The sequence below is a fragment of the Siphateles boraxobius genome, unplaced genomic scaffold, assembly GCF_051911475.1.
Source record: "Siphateles boraxobius isolate OS27281-9 unplaced genomic scaffold, OSU_SipBor_1 76, whole genome shotgun sequence".
NCBI classification, from domain to species: domain Eukaryota; kingdom Metazoa; phylum Chordata; class Actinopteri; order Cypriniformes; family Leuciscidae; genus Siphateles; species Siphateles boraxobius.
This window is the reverse complement of record NW_027509204.1, coordinates 2,484,784-2,499,032: the sequence shown is the minus strand read 5'-3', so window position 1 is coordinate 2,499,032 and position 14,249 is coordinate 2,484,784. Positions and strand designations below refer to the sequence as shown.

The 14,249-nt window shown below is 37.3% G+C and overlaps 1 protein-coding gene across 1 annotated transcript in view; it reads left to right on the top strand.

Moving 5' to 3' along the window:
- Window positions 1-14,249, top strand: part of nup210 (nucleoporin 210) — an 87,197-nt gene that overhangs the window by 13,447 nt on the left and 59,501 nt on the right. Inside the window, exons 6-15 of the mRNA XM_077217748.1 lie at window positions 4,232-4,364; window positions 8,844-9,002; window positions 9,128-9,196; window positions 9,361-9,467; window positions 10,251-10,391; window positions 10,490-10,627; window positions 10,768-10,923; window positions 11,835-12,024; window positions 13,469-13,614; window positions 13,692-13,910. Of these exons, the coding sequence (XP_077073863.1) occupies window positions 4,232-4,364; window positions 8,844-9,002; window positions 9,128-9,196; window positions 9,361-9,467; window positions 10,251-10,391; window positions 10,490-10,627; window positions 10,768-10,923; window positions 11,835-12,024; window positions 13,469-13,614; window positions 13,692-13,910 (1,458 nt within the window). The remainder of the gene's footprint in view (window positions 1-4,231; window positions 4,365-8,843; window positions 9,003-9,127; window positions 9,197-9,360; window positions 9,468-10,250; window positions 10,392-10,489; window positions 10,628-10,767; window positions 10,924-11,834; window positions 12,025-13,468; window positions 13,615-13,691; window positions 13,911-14,249) is intronic.

The following is a 14,249-nucleotide window of genomic DNA, read 5'->3' as shown; positions in this document are numbered from 1 at the left end:
TGTGTCCTCATGAATGTGTTTTCCTGATTGGGTCCTCATGAATGTGTTGTCCTGATTGTGTCCTCATGAATGTGTTTTCCTGATTGGGTCCTCATGAATGTGTTGTCCTGATTGTGTCCTCATGAATGTGTTTTCCTGATTGGGTCCTCATGAATGTGTTTTCCTGATTGGGTCCTCATGAGTGTGTTGTCCTGATTGGGTCCTCATGAGTGTGTTGTCCTGATTGTGTCCTCATGAATGTGTTTTCCTGATTGGGTCCTCATGAATGTGTTTTCCTGATTTTGTCCTCATGAATGTGTTGTCCTGATTGGGTCCTCATGAATGTGTTGTCCTGATTGGGTCCTCTTGAATGTGTTGTCCTGATTGGGTCCTCATGAATGTGTTGTCCTGATTGGGTCCTCATGAATGTGTTGTCCTGATTGGGTCCTCATGAATGTGTTGTCCTGATTGGGTCCTCATGCATGTGTTGTCCTGATTGTGTCCTCATGAGTGTGTTGTCCTGATTGTGTCCTCATGAGTATGTTGTCCTGATTGGGTCCTCATGAGTGTGTTGTCCTGATTGGGTCCTCATGAGTGTGTTGTCTTGATTAGGTCCTCATGAATGTGTTGTCCTGATTGTGTCCTCATGAATGTGTTGTCCTGATGGTGGTTGTCCTGATGGTGGTTGTCTGATTGGGTCCTCATGAATGTATTGTCCTGATTGTGTCCTCATCAGTGTTGGGGAAGTTACTTTTAAAAAGTAGCGTTTGCTCGTTACTCGTTACTTCTTAAAAAAGTTATCCATTACTTTACCTAGTTACCCCCTTTGGAAAGTAACTTTTTACGTTACTCGTTACTTTTATGTTGCTTGACTTTGGGCAGAACCCAATATCTGTTCCTAAATGTGTAGGCCTACATAAAATTCTACTATAAACTCTACTTATTGAAAAACTAGAAAAAAATAGCGATTTTGAGATAGAAAAATAAGTATTTTTATTTAAATAACAGTTGAAAAACCTGTATAAACTGAACACCAAAGAACAATATTAACTATTGAGCGGTGGTGACACATTCATAAAAAATGTCACAAAGAACCGGCAAAAGTAATGATTATGAATGTCAAATATATCAAGTAGACATTTCAATTGTTTATTAATAAACAAGTGTTTTCTTTGTCAGTGTCGGCTGCAAAGATAAAGTTGACGATGCTGACGCGCGATCTTCGCAGTAGTGTACGCGCCAGAGAGAAATGCACATTTCATACGGATTACATGAGCAGATAGTAGTCGGTTTTCTTTTGTTTTGAATAGTTTTGTTTTAAAGTACACATTTCAAGCTTTCTATATTTCTCAGATATTTAAGGCAAGTAGCTTATACGCCGAGTTTCGGATCATTTATGAGACGCGCTCCAGTTCAAGCGCCGGCACGGAGCTCCTGAAGTCCTGATTATATTGCCTGCTATATTTACTATTTATTTATTAAATACAGACAATTGGTTGATGTAACATTGATTAAAATTAAGATACAATTAATACAAAACGAAATTCACTTTAAAGAAAAGCTTTCTACAAAAACAAACTTAATGAAGTGGTCAAAATCATGTCTGCCCACTCCATTTGTCTCCAGATTGCGCATCTTATGATCTTATGCTTTTCACTTTTCATATAATCAACATAGATGAAGTTAAAAAATAAATTATTTTATTTAAACATAAATATGAAACTATATCATTTCCTTTAATGACTATATAGGCTAAAACACGTAGGCCTATACAGAGAAATTTAATATCGGAGCAGGATTTAAGTGAACGCCGTCTTACTGTAAGCATGTGGGGGGAGAGGTACGATTTTCGAGCAATCATCGAATATTATTTTGCTTGATATCCCAATCCTTAAAGGTGCAGTGTGTGACTTTTAGCGACATCTAGCGGTTCGGTTGCGAGTTTACACTAAGGGCTCAGCCCACTGCTCACCCCTCCCTTTCGAAGAAGCTACCGTGTCTCAAACGGGACGAACATCGTCGTCTGAGACGGCAGAGAATAGCCAGAGTAAACCAAGTTTCTGTACCACAGTCCATTATAAACCACATCAAGGATAAAGTTTACAAAGCCATAGTCAGGTGAGGTCAGGTGAGGTCTTAATATATAATATAATAATAGTAATTAGTTGATTGTCTCACGAACGTAACCAGCACATTTCTCCCCACATAGCAAACCCATAATACAGCGAGGGAGAAGAACCACATGAAACTATGCAACTATATATTTTTTCTAACAGGGTAGTAAAAGTTTAGATGGCTAATATGAGCTGTTACTGTGGCTGAGCTGGTTAAAGCGTAAAGCCTTGTTTAAACTCGACGCGTCCGCATGAGCCCAAAGGTGCGTGCGGCAAAAATAACGTGATTGGGTCCTACTTTATTTTTGACAAAACATCATACTATAGTATATTTAACAGGGTTCGTACAAGGTGCTTAAAGTGCTTGAAGTACTTGAATTTGACTTTTTGAAATTTAAGTCCTGGAAAACCCTTGAAAACAGCCATATTTTTGAAGAGGTACTTGAAAAGTGCTTGAATTATTAAAAATAGGGATGCACCGATACCGAGCTCATGTAAAAATGCTCCGATACCAACAACCGATAGGCCTCCCAGGCAGCGTGTGTATATAACACACAGCTGTGGTGCGCGCGCTGATCAGAGGAAACCGCGCAGTGGATTGAGCGCGCAGCGGCACAGACGCGCGAGCTGGGCGAGCGCATCCCTTTAAACAGAAGGAAGTTTTGAAGGAAATCAGTAGAAGGTTTGTAGTTCAGTCGGACGTCAATGGCAAAGACAATAAAACGAGGCATGTAGCTTATTATTAACGTCAACTGACGAGAGAGAGCGCAGTTCTGTTGAATGCTCTTGGTTGCTCTTGATTGCTGATCGTTCACTCAGCACGTATTATTTGGATGAAAACTAAATCATATATGTAATTAAAGTAAAACATGAACTGTTACCTGATTTATGTATAACGAGTGGTTCTCTACATTATCTCACTGTACATTCTCTACAGTCAAGAAGTTCCATGAACGCAAACATCAGCGCGCGCTGGTTAAAGCGTAAAGCCTTGTTTAAACTCGACGCGTCCGCATGAGCCCAAAGGTGCGTGCGGCAAAAATAACGTGATTGTAACAGCGCGCGCGCCTCACATCCCCTAGACACCATTTACTACACACAATAGGCTTTTTTTCTCTGATTTTTGGAAACTCGATCGACTTAAAATGCTTCCAAGATCGACGGGTTGGTGATTCCTGTAACTGTTTTACGGTCAATGACAAGAGTACTAATCAGCTGTCTCACGAACGTAACCAGCTCATTTATCCCCACATAGCAAAGCCATAACACAGCAAGGGAGAAGAATTAAGTTACATGAAACAATCCAACTACATATTTTACACCACTGACAAGGGAAAAGTCACTACTCACGGTGTTTATGGCTAGCTTCTAGCTTTCTGCGGCTTCTCTTTCAAGGTAGTGACGAAACGCGCTCTGTAACGCTGTTTGTTCGTTGTCGGCTACAGTAGAAACATGACGTCACAATATGTCGACCTTCATAGAAGGGGATTCCCGTGCCTATGTAGATATAAATGCCTCATTCTAAGGTAATAAAAACATTGGATGGATGTCATATTGCATTTCTGTTAATAGATACTCAAAATTTTTACACATTGCACCTTTAATATTTGGTGTTTTAAATGCCTGTTTGAGGTCTCTGTGAAGGTTTTAAAGGAGTCTTTTAGTGCCGCTTTCAGAGTGGTCACGTCCAAAGAACTGTTACGTCCATAACATTTCTTTCCTCATAAATGCGAACACAAAAAAAAAAAAAAAAGAATATTCTGTGGGTAGTATTACTTTTGATTTGCGCAGTGTAATTCACAGAATTGATTGCTCTGCTACCAGCCTCTGTCACATACCGTTTGGAGCTTGTGACTATTGCAAGCGCGCAGCTGAGGAGACAGTGTCGCTGTCAAATCTGTCTCTGGGAAAAGTAACATTGTGCGGAATTGAAAAATTAACTACGTTTCGTTGCCAAATTTTCATGAGTAGCGCGTTACACTACTTTTTACCCGAAAAAGTAGTTATTTTACTGTAACGCACTACTTTGTAACGCGTTACACACAACACTGGTCCTCATGAATGTGTTGTCCTGATTGTGTCCTCATGAATGTGTTGTCCTGATGGTGGTTGTCCTGATGGTGGTTGACTGTTTGCAGGATGTTGGTGCTGCCGAGGTCAGATTGCTGATTCTGGAAAACATCCTCCTGAGTCCTGCGTATGACGTTTATCTGCTGGCCGGCACCTCCATCACATACAAAGTCCAGAAAATCCGTCAAGGAAAGATTACAGGTGAACTTTTATTAACCCTCTGAGGTCTAAGGGTTTTTTTAGGTCCTTGAGGTGTTCGGACATGCTCTGACGTGTGCTTTTTTCAGTTATTTATAAACATGTTAATGGCAAAGGTGTAAATTCACTCTATATAGCACAAACGGGGTTACCGTAATATGTGAGCAACATGTATGTACATGTTTGTATTTTTTAGAGAATAATGTTTATGAGTGGTTATTGAGAAAACTATAACTCAGTGTCTGAAATAAGGCCACAAAACACATACTAAATATGTGTCCACAAGACTTTTGACTAATGAGTGTTGTTGCCTAGAATTTTTTGCTTCAAAATGATCTGAAAATCATCCTGCCTAATCATTTACACAAAACAATACATTGATTTAAATTTTATAAGACACCTTTTGTTTGGAAAGGCAATATGCGTGGAGGCGTGTTCACACCTGAGAAGACAAAAGGCCGGATAATGTGCCACATACATAATGAACTGCATATTAATTAGCCTTTCACACAGGTGTGTCACAGGATCCCAAAGAATGCAAGGACAAAATAAATTATCTATATATACATATTTTACAATTAGGAATTGTAACCATTTACAAATAGGTTACAATTACAACAACAATTACAATTTTAACAATATTTCAAGTGTATTTCTTTGTAAAAAGTATCATACGTAGTTTATCATACGTATTAAAAAAGGTAAGGATTCATTAGTTTGAATATTGGAACAAACACTATAATAACATCTTAGTTGTTAATTCAATATACCTACTTTATTTTTGACAAAACATCATACTATAGTATATTTAACAGGGTTCGTACAAGGTGCTTAAAGTGCTTGAAGTACTTGAATTTGACTTTTTGAAATTTAAGTCCTGGAAAACCCTTGAAAACAGCCATATTTTTGAAGAGGTACTTGAAAAGTGCTTGAATTATTAAAAATAGGGATGCACCGATACCGAGCTCATGTAAAAATGCTCCGATACCAACAACCGATAGGCCTCCCAGGCAGCGTGTGTATATAACACACAGCTGTGGTGCGCGCGCTGATCAGAGGAAACCGCGCAGTGGATTGAGCGCGCAGCGGCACAGACGCGCGAGCTGGGCGAGCGCATCCCTTTAAACAGAAGGAAGTTTTGAAGGAAATCAGTAGAAGGTTTGTAGTTCAGTCGGACGTCAATGGCAAAGACAATAAAACGAGGCATGTAGCTTATTATTAACGTTAACTGACGAGAGAGAGCGCAGTTCTGTTGAATGCTCTTGGTTGCTCTTGATTGCTGATCGTTCACTCAGCACGTATTATTTGGATGAAAACTAAATCATATATGTAATTAAAGTAAAACATGAACTGTTATCTGATTTTTGTATAACGAGTGGTTCCAGTAATGAATATGCAATTTTTTTCACATTTTATTACTTTATTCAAATTTCTGTATCTGTTAGATCTACCCGAAAAACTCTAAAAACACTGTTTATTTCATTTGTAGCCTTTCTTTGTTCTATTGTATTTATTTGTAAGTTGATTATTAGTTCTTATATTGTTGCTGACTGCTTACCTTTAATAATGTTTTAAATTCACATTAATTAGGCAGGAAGTTTTTGTTGAAGTATCAAAATTGGATTAAATAATTGATATTTCACTGACCCAATCCTCAGCACTGACCCTGCTGGAGCTGCTCTAGTGTAAATATGTGCTGTGCTATTCAATGAAAGATACAATATGATATAGCAATAGAATGTACAGTAACAGAAGCTCATACAATGTATTTTAGCAGGCTTAATTAAGCATGAAAATAATTGAAAGAAATATATGTTTGATGAACAAATGAAGCCAACTAATATGATTTATATTCTCTTGGTTTATCTACTAAAACATTTAAAAATTACAAATGCAGTGAAAATTCAGGGATCGGTTACGGTATCGGTATCTCGTTCTGCAAAAAGTGGAATCGGTGCATCCCTAATTCAAAATATTGTGGTGTTTTTTTGTTGAAAAAATAAAATGTTCACGCTAAATCAACGCTGCAGCCCGTCTGAGATATAGAGCTATTTCTCATGATATTAATATATAAAGCATGATATTAGGTATTTAATACAACTTTCATTCTTCAGGTCAATCATATATATTGGAATATATAATGGAAAAAATTCAGTTTCAATATCCTTTCAATGGTTAAGGGGATTTTCCATCCCTGACAGCGCTGGTCAATGGATTGACCTCTATGAAGTGAAACATCAGATACCATATGTTTAATTTGAGTAAAAAAATAAAATGAAATAAATACAAATAATAATAAAGATATTGTTTGATAAGTGCCGATTGAAGTCCTTGAAATCCAAAAAAGTAGTGCTTGAAAAGTCCTTGAAAGTCCTGGAATTTCATTTCACAGAGTCTGTACGAACCCTGATTTAACTATGAGCAGAAATTGGTGAACAAAAGCGTACCTATTTAATGTGACAGTAGTCTTTTTTTACAGTCAAAACTTTATAATCTATCCAAAACTAATCACAAAATCTTGTCTAAACATTCATATTTATTCTGTAACATATTGTGTATGATATATTAGCATACTGTATACATGTGAATTTGCAGTTTGTTGCTTATACAGACATTTTATTTCAACATATTTCAGTCTATTTTTACTCATCTTAGTAGGCTATAGCAATATAGTTTGGATGGGTTCATGTAAACATAACGTTTACTAATGTAGGTGCGAGAGTGAATGAACGGCGCAGACACGCGCTGTATAACTGTAAACAAAGCGCGCGCCTGTGCCGTTCATTCATCATTTAGCCTACACACAGACACGCAATTCATATTTAAACAATTCATTTGTCAATTCATTTGTCAATTCATCGCAATTCATAGTCTTTTTGCGGTTTACAGTCAGACACTATTCAATATCGCATTTGGAACAAAGCACTTAAGAATGAATGACTTACTACATCAGCCTGATCCGTTGCTCCTCGAAATGAAACTACCAGCACTTCTGGTACATTTTCCAGCGTTATTAGATAGTATTATTCCTCACAGCGAAAGGATACGCTGTGTACAAAGCTGTAGTAAGATACTTACTAAACACGATGTGTTTTATAATCCAGCTGGTGGGCGTTGGCATGTTTGAATGGCTTGCCTTAGATCATTTGCGTTTGAATACCGCGCGCTCTCCGTGGGCGTGGCACATTAACGCGTAAAATTAGGTATAATGAGCTGGAAAGAAAAAGACTGACATCTCTCTCTTTTCATACAGATTACATAAACTGAGAATATTTGTTTTTTTATATAAATTAATTCATTTAAAAGAAGAGAGTTCAAGCTTCATTATGGAAAAACACTCGTGCCTGTATGACAAGTATTCGCGGAATTACAGTTAATTTTCGGACAAGTTTCAGAATGGACTTAACTGACAGAGAGAAGGCAGAACGCGCATCATGTTTGTTTTTCTTTATTTGGCGAAAAGCACAACACTTTGTTTTTATTGTGAGTATCCACAAAAAAATAGACATTTATCAGGATCTAATGATGTACAACACTTAATATGTAAGATCAAAATCAACAGAGTATTTTGAGTTTCTTTTGCACTCATAAGAAAAAAAGTGAGACTATCGCGCGGGCGAGAGAGGGTTAATTTATCAATAAATGATTTTCTCTTTGGTAGGGGTGTAACAATGGCCTCATGTCACGATTCTATACATATCACGATATTGAACTCACAATACAATATTATTGCAATACTCCAGGACATATAATAAAAGGTAAACAAAAAATATACTGTTGATAAAATGCTAAATTTGTTGTAACATTGTGTGTGTAAATGAATAGTCTTGGACTTGGTGCTGAAACCCAAAGCACAGGATAATAGAGACACCAGAATAACAATATTCATGATTCTGAAGCTGAAAATACAGAATTATTTTAGACGCATATGCTTGCACTCTTTCACTGACTAGATATATGTAAGCCAATTTTATTGGTAACATCAGATATTTGGCATTATCAGGACCCACAAATATTCCCCCATTGTTTTATTATACATTATATTCAACCTTATATATAGCAGTTTAATGTTTAAAGTAATTTTTATTTTGGGTGAACTATATACACAATACATATTGTCACTATCCACAAATTTTTGCTTTTTTGTATTACGATATACTGTGACATGATAATGGATAGGGGTTACACCCCTACTCTTTGGTTATTACAGCGTGTTTGAGATTTTTGGCCAAATATAACAAACTTATCAGAATATAATCCATTACCAATGTCTAATAATATAAGTTAAAGCTGCACTATGGCCTCTGTATTGCCATCTAAACCCTGTAGGAAGGAGCTGGATAACACACCCTCTCTCTAAATTATCAATACATTGATAATCACTATAGTTTTAACTTAAATATTGGGGAAAAATCTAATGGAAATGTGGTTGTCTATGTTGGGTTTTACACCAGTGTCTGAGTGTGTCCTCCTCCCCTTCAGAGCTGTCCATGCCCTGTGATCAGTACGAGCTTCAGCTCCAGAACGGTGTGGTCACCGCTAGCGGGGACCCCGAGGCTCCCGTCGCACACCTGGACCAGAGCAGCTCCACAGTGTTCGCCCTTCAGCATGGACACACCAACATCGTGCTGGACCACAAGAGTATCCTCACACTCAGCAGCTTCAGTGCGACTCAGAGACTCCCCTGAGTTACAGATGATTGCTTGTGTTTGCAGCGGTTGATTTGATAACTTTACTCTGAGGTTTCCTTGATTCTGAACGCCAAGGTCTCGGGATGCAGGGCGTTTCCCGACTTCCCAACAGCACCATCTATGTTGTGGAGCCTGGATACTTGGGTTTGTCTCTTCATTAGCTTTGCATGGAGAAAAATGTCAGGAATTTCGACAACTTGTAATCTTATTAGGTTGATTACATTGATAAGTAATTTAATACGATTTTTTAGTATAGTTGATTGACTATAATTGATTGAAACTTTTTTGTTTGTCGTCTTCTCTACTAGCATTCAAGATTCATCCTGAGGATCGCTGGGTCCTAGAGACTGGGAGGACATATGAGATCTTCATTGAAGTGTTTGATAAGTCAGGACACAAGATTTATCTGTCTGACGTAAGTTGAGTTTGGGCTTAAAATATGTCTTCAATATCATTATATCATAAGTAGAGAGATATCTGAAAAGTTGAAAAATGTACTAAATCACTACACTCGCTTAAAAATTAAAGCATTGTTCTCGCCTGACACATTAGCACGTTTGAGCGTTGATTTGCCATATTTGATGTGCTCTAAGTACATTTGCTGATCAGTGTTTATATGTTAATAAAAGCCTGAATTACATCTTTTCATCACATAAAGTTATCAGAAGACTTTTCAATGTTTTTTGTACTTTATAATGCATGAAAGTTTTGGTTGCATTGACTTGTGGGGGTTTGTAACGACATTAGGGTGAATGACAGAATAAAAGCTTTGGTAAACTAACCCTTTCAGATGGATAAATGTTTTATTCATTATTAAAAGATGCACATAAACTGATGAAAACACAAGTACAGAAATAAAGTACTTGTTGCGCATCAAAAAGCTCATGCGACTTTGCCTCAAGTCAGTGGACTTATTAACTCAGATGATTGACTGCTGTGATCTACTAGTGAAGTTATGGTTTATGGTATACTCATGTGGTTTAGTGGTAAGTAATTTATTAAATTGAATTAAAAAAACAACAACAGTAGTTTCTTCAATGGCTATAAATAGGAAGTGATGCTTTTCTTTTGAACATATGGGATGGAAATGGTTCTTTATTAACAAATTGTTTTTACAATATTTTTTATTGTAAATTAAATTTAAAACATGTGGCAGTGTTATCTTTTTATTTTTTTATGAAAACTCATATTTTCACAGAATATCCGTATAGAAACCACATTCCCTAGCGAGTACTTTGTGGTTCTGGAATCGTCTGTGAATGGATCGTACCACCACGTGAAAGCTTTGAAACGAGGTCAGACTGGCATTGATGGCACATTGAAAGCAGTCGTTGATCAAGTAAGTCTTTTTACAAGGTGAACATTTGTTTTTTTAAGCAATTAAAACGCATAATAAGACGCTATTTTAGTTTGTTGTACCCTCGTGTGTGTCTTCAGGCAGGCAGTGTCCACACACTCTCTGTCCCTGTGCGTAATGAGCAGGACGTCGAGATCTACGACCCCATAGTCCTCGAACCCGCCATCCTCACATTCCCATGGCAGCCTAAAGAGGGAGCCTACCAGTATACCATCCAGGTCTCTTATGGCTCTCTTTTCTTTGTCAGACATTAATCATTTAACATTGTAAACCTCAAAAACACATAAGAGGAAGTTTGAATCTATTCTTATGTGTGTGGTGTGGAGTCGGTACATTAATGTGAAGTTGTGTGTTTCAGGCGACTGGGGGAAGTGGGAACTTCAGCTGGTCATCCACTAACTCGGCAGTCGCCACAGTCACAGTGAGAGGAGTGATGACCACGGTCAGGGACGTCGGGGTCAGTGCCATCTACGCCCATGACGTCAGAAACCCTCTGCACTACGGGGACATGAAGGTGAGGGAAACGCTCATGCTCGTACAAATCAAGATGGTTTTTAATTAATCTTCTAGATTTATCCTTCTTGAATCTTTAATTTATCCTTATTAAATAAGAATAAAAGCTTTCTTGTAGCTCAAACAGTAAAGCGTTGGGGCTTGCAATGCCAAGGTCATGGGTTCGATTCCCAGGGAAAGCAAGAACTGATACAAGTGTAAATGTGTACCTTGAAATGCAATGTAAGTCGCTTTGGATAAAAACATCTGGATAATGTAAATGCATAAATGTTAATAACTGATTGTGTTTGACATAGACATTTTTAGTTCTTCTCTTAGATAATCTGCTTTCTGAAAATTAAATGATTGTAAACAATGTAACAAAGTAATATTGTAATCATAATTATTTGTAAAAATTGAAATACTTTTGATTGCCATGAATATAGCTTTTTCTGCTGATATGGCGTTAAATCATAAATTAGTGCTGTGCAACAATTAATCTCATCCAAAATAAAAGATTACGTAATATATGTGTGTGTACTGTGTATAATTATTTTGTATATATAAATACACACACATGCATGTATATAATTAAGAAAAATTTGTTATATATATATATATATATATATATGTGTGTGTGTGTGTGTGTGTGTGTGTGTGTGTGTGTGTGTGTGTGTGTATATACATATATATATATATAATAAAAAATATTTATATTTATTTATAATATAAATTATGTTTAAATATATAAACAGTATATACATGCAAATATTTCTTAAATACATGCATATGTGTGTATTTATATATACAAAATAATTATACACCATACACACACATATATAATGTAAACACAAACTTTGATTTGGGATGCGATTATTCGTTGCCTAGCACTTGTATAAATGAATGATGACTCTGCTTTGTGATTTTCTGCAGGTGTATGTGATTGAGCCGGTGGGCATGGAGTTCAGCCCATGTGCAGTGGAGGCCCGTGTGGGCTTAAACCTGGACCTGCCGCTGCGCATCTTCGGTCAGCTGGCCGGAGAGAGAGTGACGCTCAGTGACTGCTCACACTTCGACATGCAGGTGGACATGGAGAGCCACGGCGTCTTTCAGCTGCTGGACGGTGAGAGAGCTAATGCTGAGAGAATGGATTCGGTTTCTTGCATATTCACCCACAAATGAATCTATTACTCTCCCTCGAGTTGTTCCAAACCTGTATGAATTTCAGAAGGTATTTTGGAGAATATGGGTAACCAAACAGTCACTGTTTACTTTCACTTATGACATGTACAACTGTTTACGAGGATATTTGGACATAATTTTGTGTATTTGTCCGTTCAAGTGCAAGAAGACATGAAAGAGAGCTCCATTCAGTATTCGTGAATGTGTTAAGAAAACGGTGTGCGAGTGCCCTATTGAGATCTCTTTCGAATCTTCTTGTGCTTGAATTTAAAACCACATTAAAATGTGCACGCAGGAATCGATGAGAGGAATTAAAATTGTAATTGTATAGCTAGTATATGATTCCTGACCTTAAGCATGCGATTCCGGCTTATTGCGCTTAATTACTTGTTTTAACATCATGTACACTGCCGTTCAAAAGTTTGGGGTCTGTAAGATTTTTAATGTTTTTAAAAGAAGTCTCTTCTGCTCACCAATGCTGTATTTATTTCATTAAAAATACAAAACAAACCCAGTAATATTTTCAAATATTGACAATTTAAAACAGCTGTTTTCTATGTGAATATATAGTAAAGTGTAATTTATTCCTGTGATCAAAGCTGAATTTTCAGCATCATTACTCCAGTCTTCAGTGTCACATGATCCTTCAGAAATCAGTGTAATATGATGATTTGATGCTCAAGAAACATTTCTCATTATTATCAATGTTGAAAACAGTTGTGTACCCTTTTTTTTATGAATCTTTGATGATCAAAGTTAAAAACAACAGCATTTATTTGAAATAGAATCTTTTGTAACATTATAAATGTCTTTACTGTCAGTTTTGATCAATTTCCTTTCCTTTCCTCCTATCGATTTATTTTATTTCCCCCAAAAAATAAAATAAAAATTCTTACTGACCCCAAAGTTTTGAACGGCAGTGTACATCCCGCTCTTTATTTTCGCATTTGTGCATTTTTTTCGATTTATCTCACTAAAGTCTCAATGATTTTTAGCAATATGGCTATATTTGCATACCATAAACAGTACAGCAAGATCTCTAACGATTATATATATATCGTCATAACTCCCAGCCCTACCTGGAATACAAAGGGCTAATTTTTTTAAACAAAAAAAGACTTACGGGTTATGCATGATAATGAGAACATTTTTCACAGCAGGTGATTTGAAGTCCTGCATTAATGGTCTATAAATGCGAAAATTACAAATAATGTCTTGATACTCCATTTGTGTTATTTAAGAGATAAAAATATGATTTTGTTGTATTAATATTGGCAGATTTAACAGAAGCAAGCAAAGTGTTATGCAAATAATCCAAGTGTGTGTAGAGTTGTACTTTTGTAGAGTAGTATTTTTTGAGTGTGTGTGTGTGTGTTTCTCTTCAGGTAGACTTGCTCCAGGTCAGGACCACTGCAGCGGGGTTCGTGTTAAGGCCTTGACCCCTGGTTACACCAACGTGTTGGTCAGCTATACCCACAGTAATGTTCACCTCAGTGCGAAGATCACCATTGCTGCCTACCCGCCTCTCAAGGTAAGATGTTTGAATATACTTTTAAAGATGGAGGAGTGATCCGTGAACTGTAGATGACCGTGCCTCGTCTCCGGCAGCCGGTTGACCCTGTGGCTGTGGCTGTGGTGACGTTGGGCTCCTCTAAAGACATGTTGTTTGAAGGAGGCCCGAGGCCCTGGGTGCTAGAGCCATCCAAGTTCTTCCGAAACCTGACGGCTGAGGACCACAGCAGCGTTGCGCTGTCTCTGCAGGGCCCTGCCTCGCGGTCCTACTCCAGACATCTGGTCAGAGCCACATGCAGAGCTCTGGGAGAACAGGTACAGTTTAATCTCATGTCCGAGACCAGGGGTATTCAAATAAAGCTCCAAGAGCTCTTGTCTCTATATTTCCTTCCCAGCGCAGGTCTGGACGATACTTTTTTAACTTTCCATCAAGGCACCCGTAGTACTTTGTAAAAGAAAAAACCCTTAACGCTCAAAATAGTCATCAAAGATGAGACTCTTAGGGCCAGAGAGCCAAAAAAGCGAATTTTTTTATTTATTTTTTTATTTATTTATTTTTACCAAAGATTTACTCCAAAAAAGTAAATATTTCTCCCAACTGGATATGAATATAAAAAGATCAGCTCAGATGTATGATATTTTTATTTATTTATT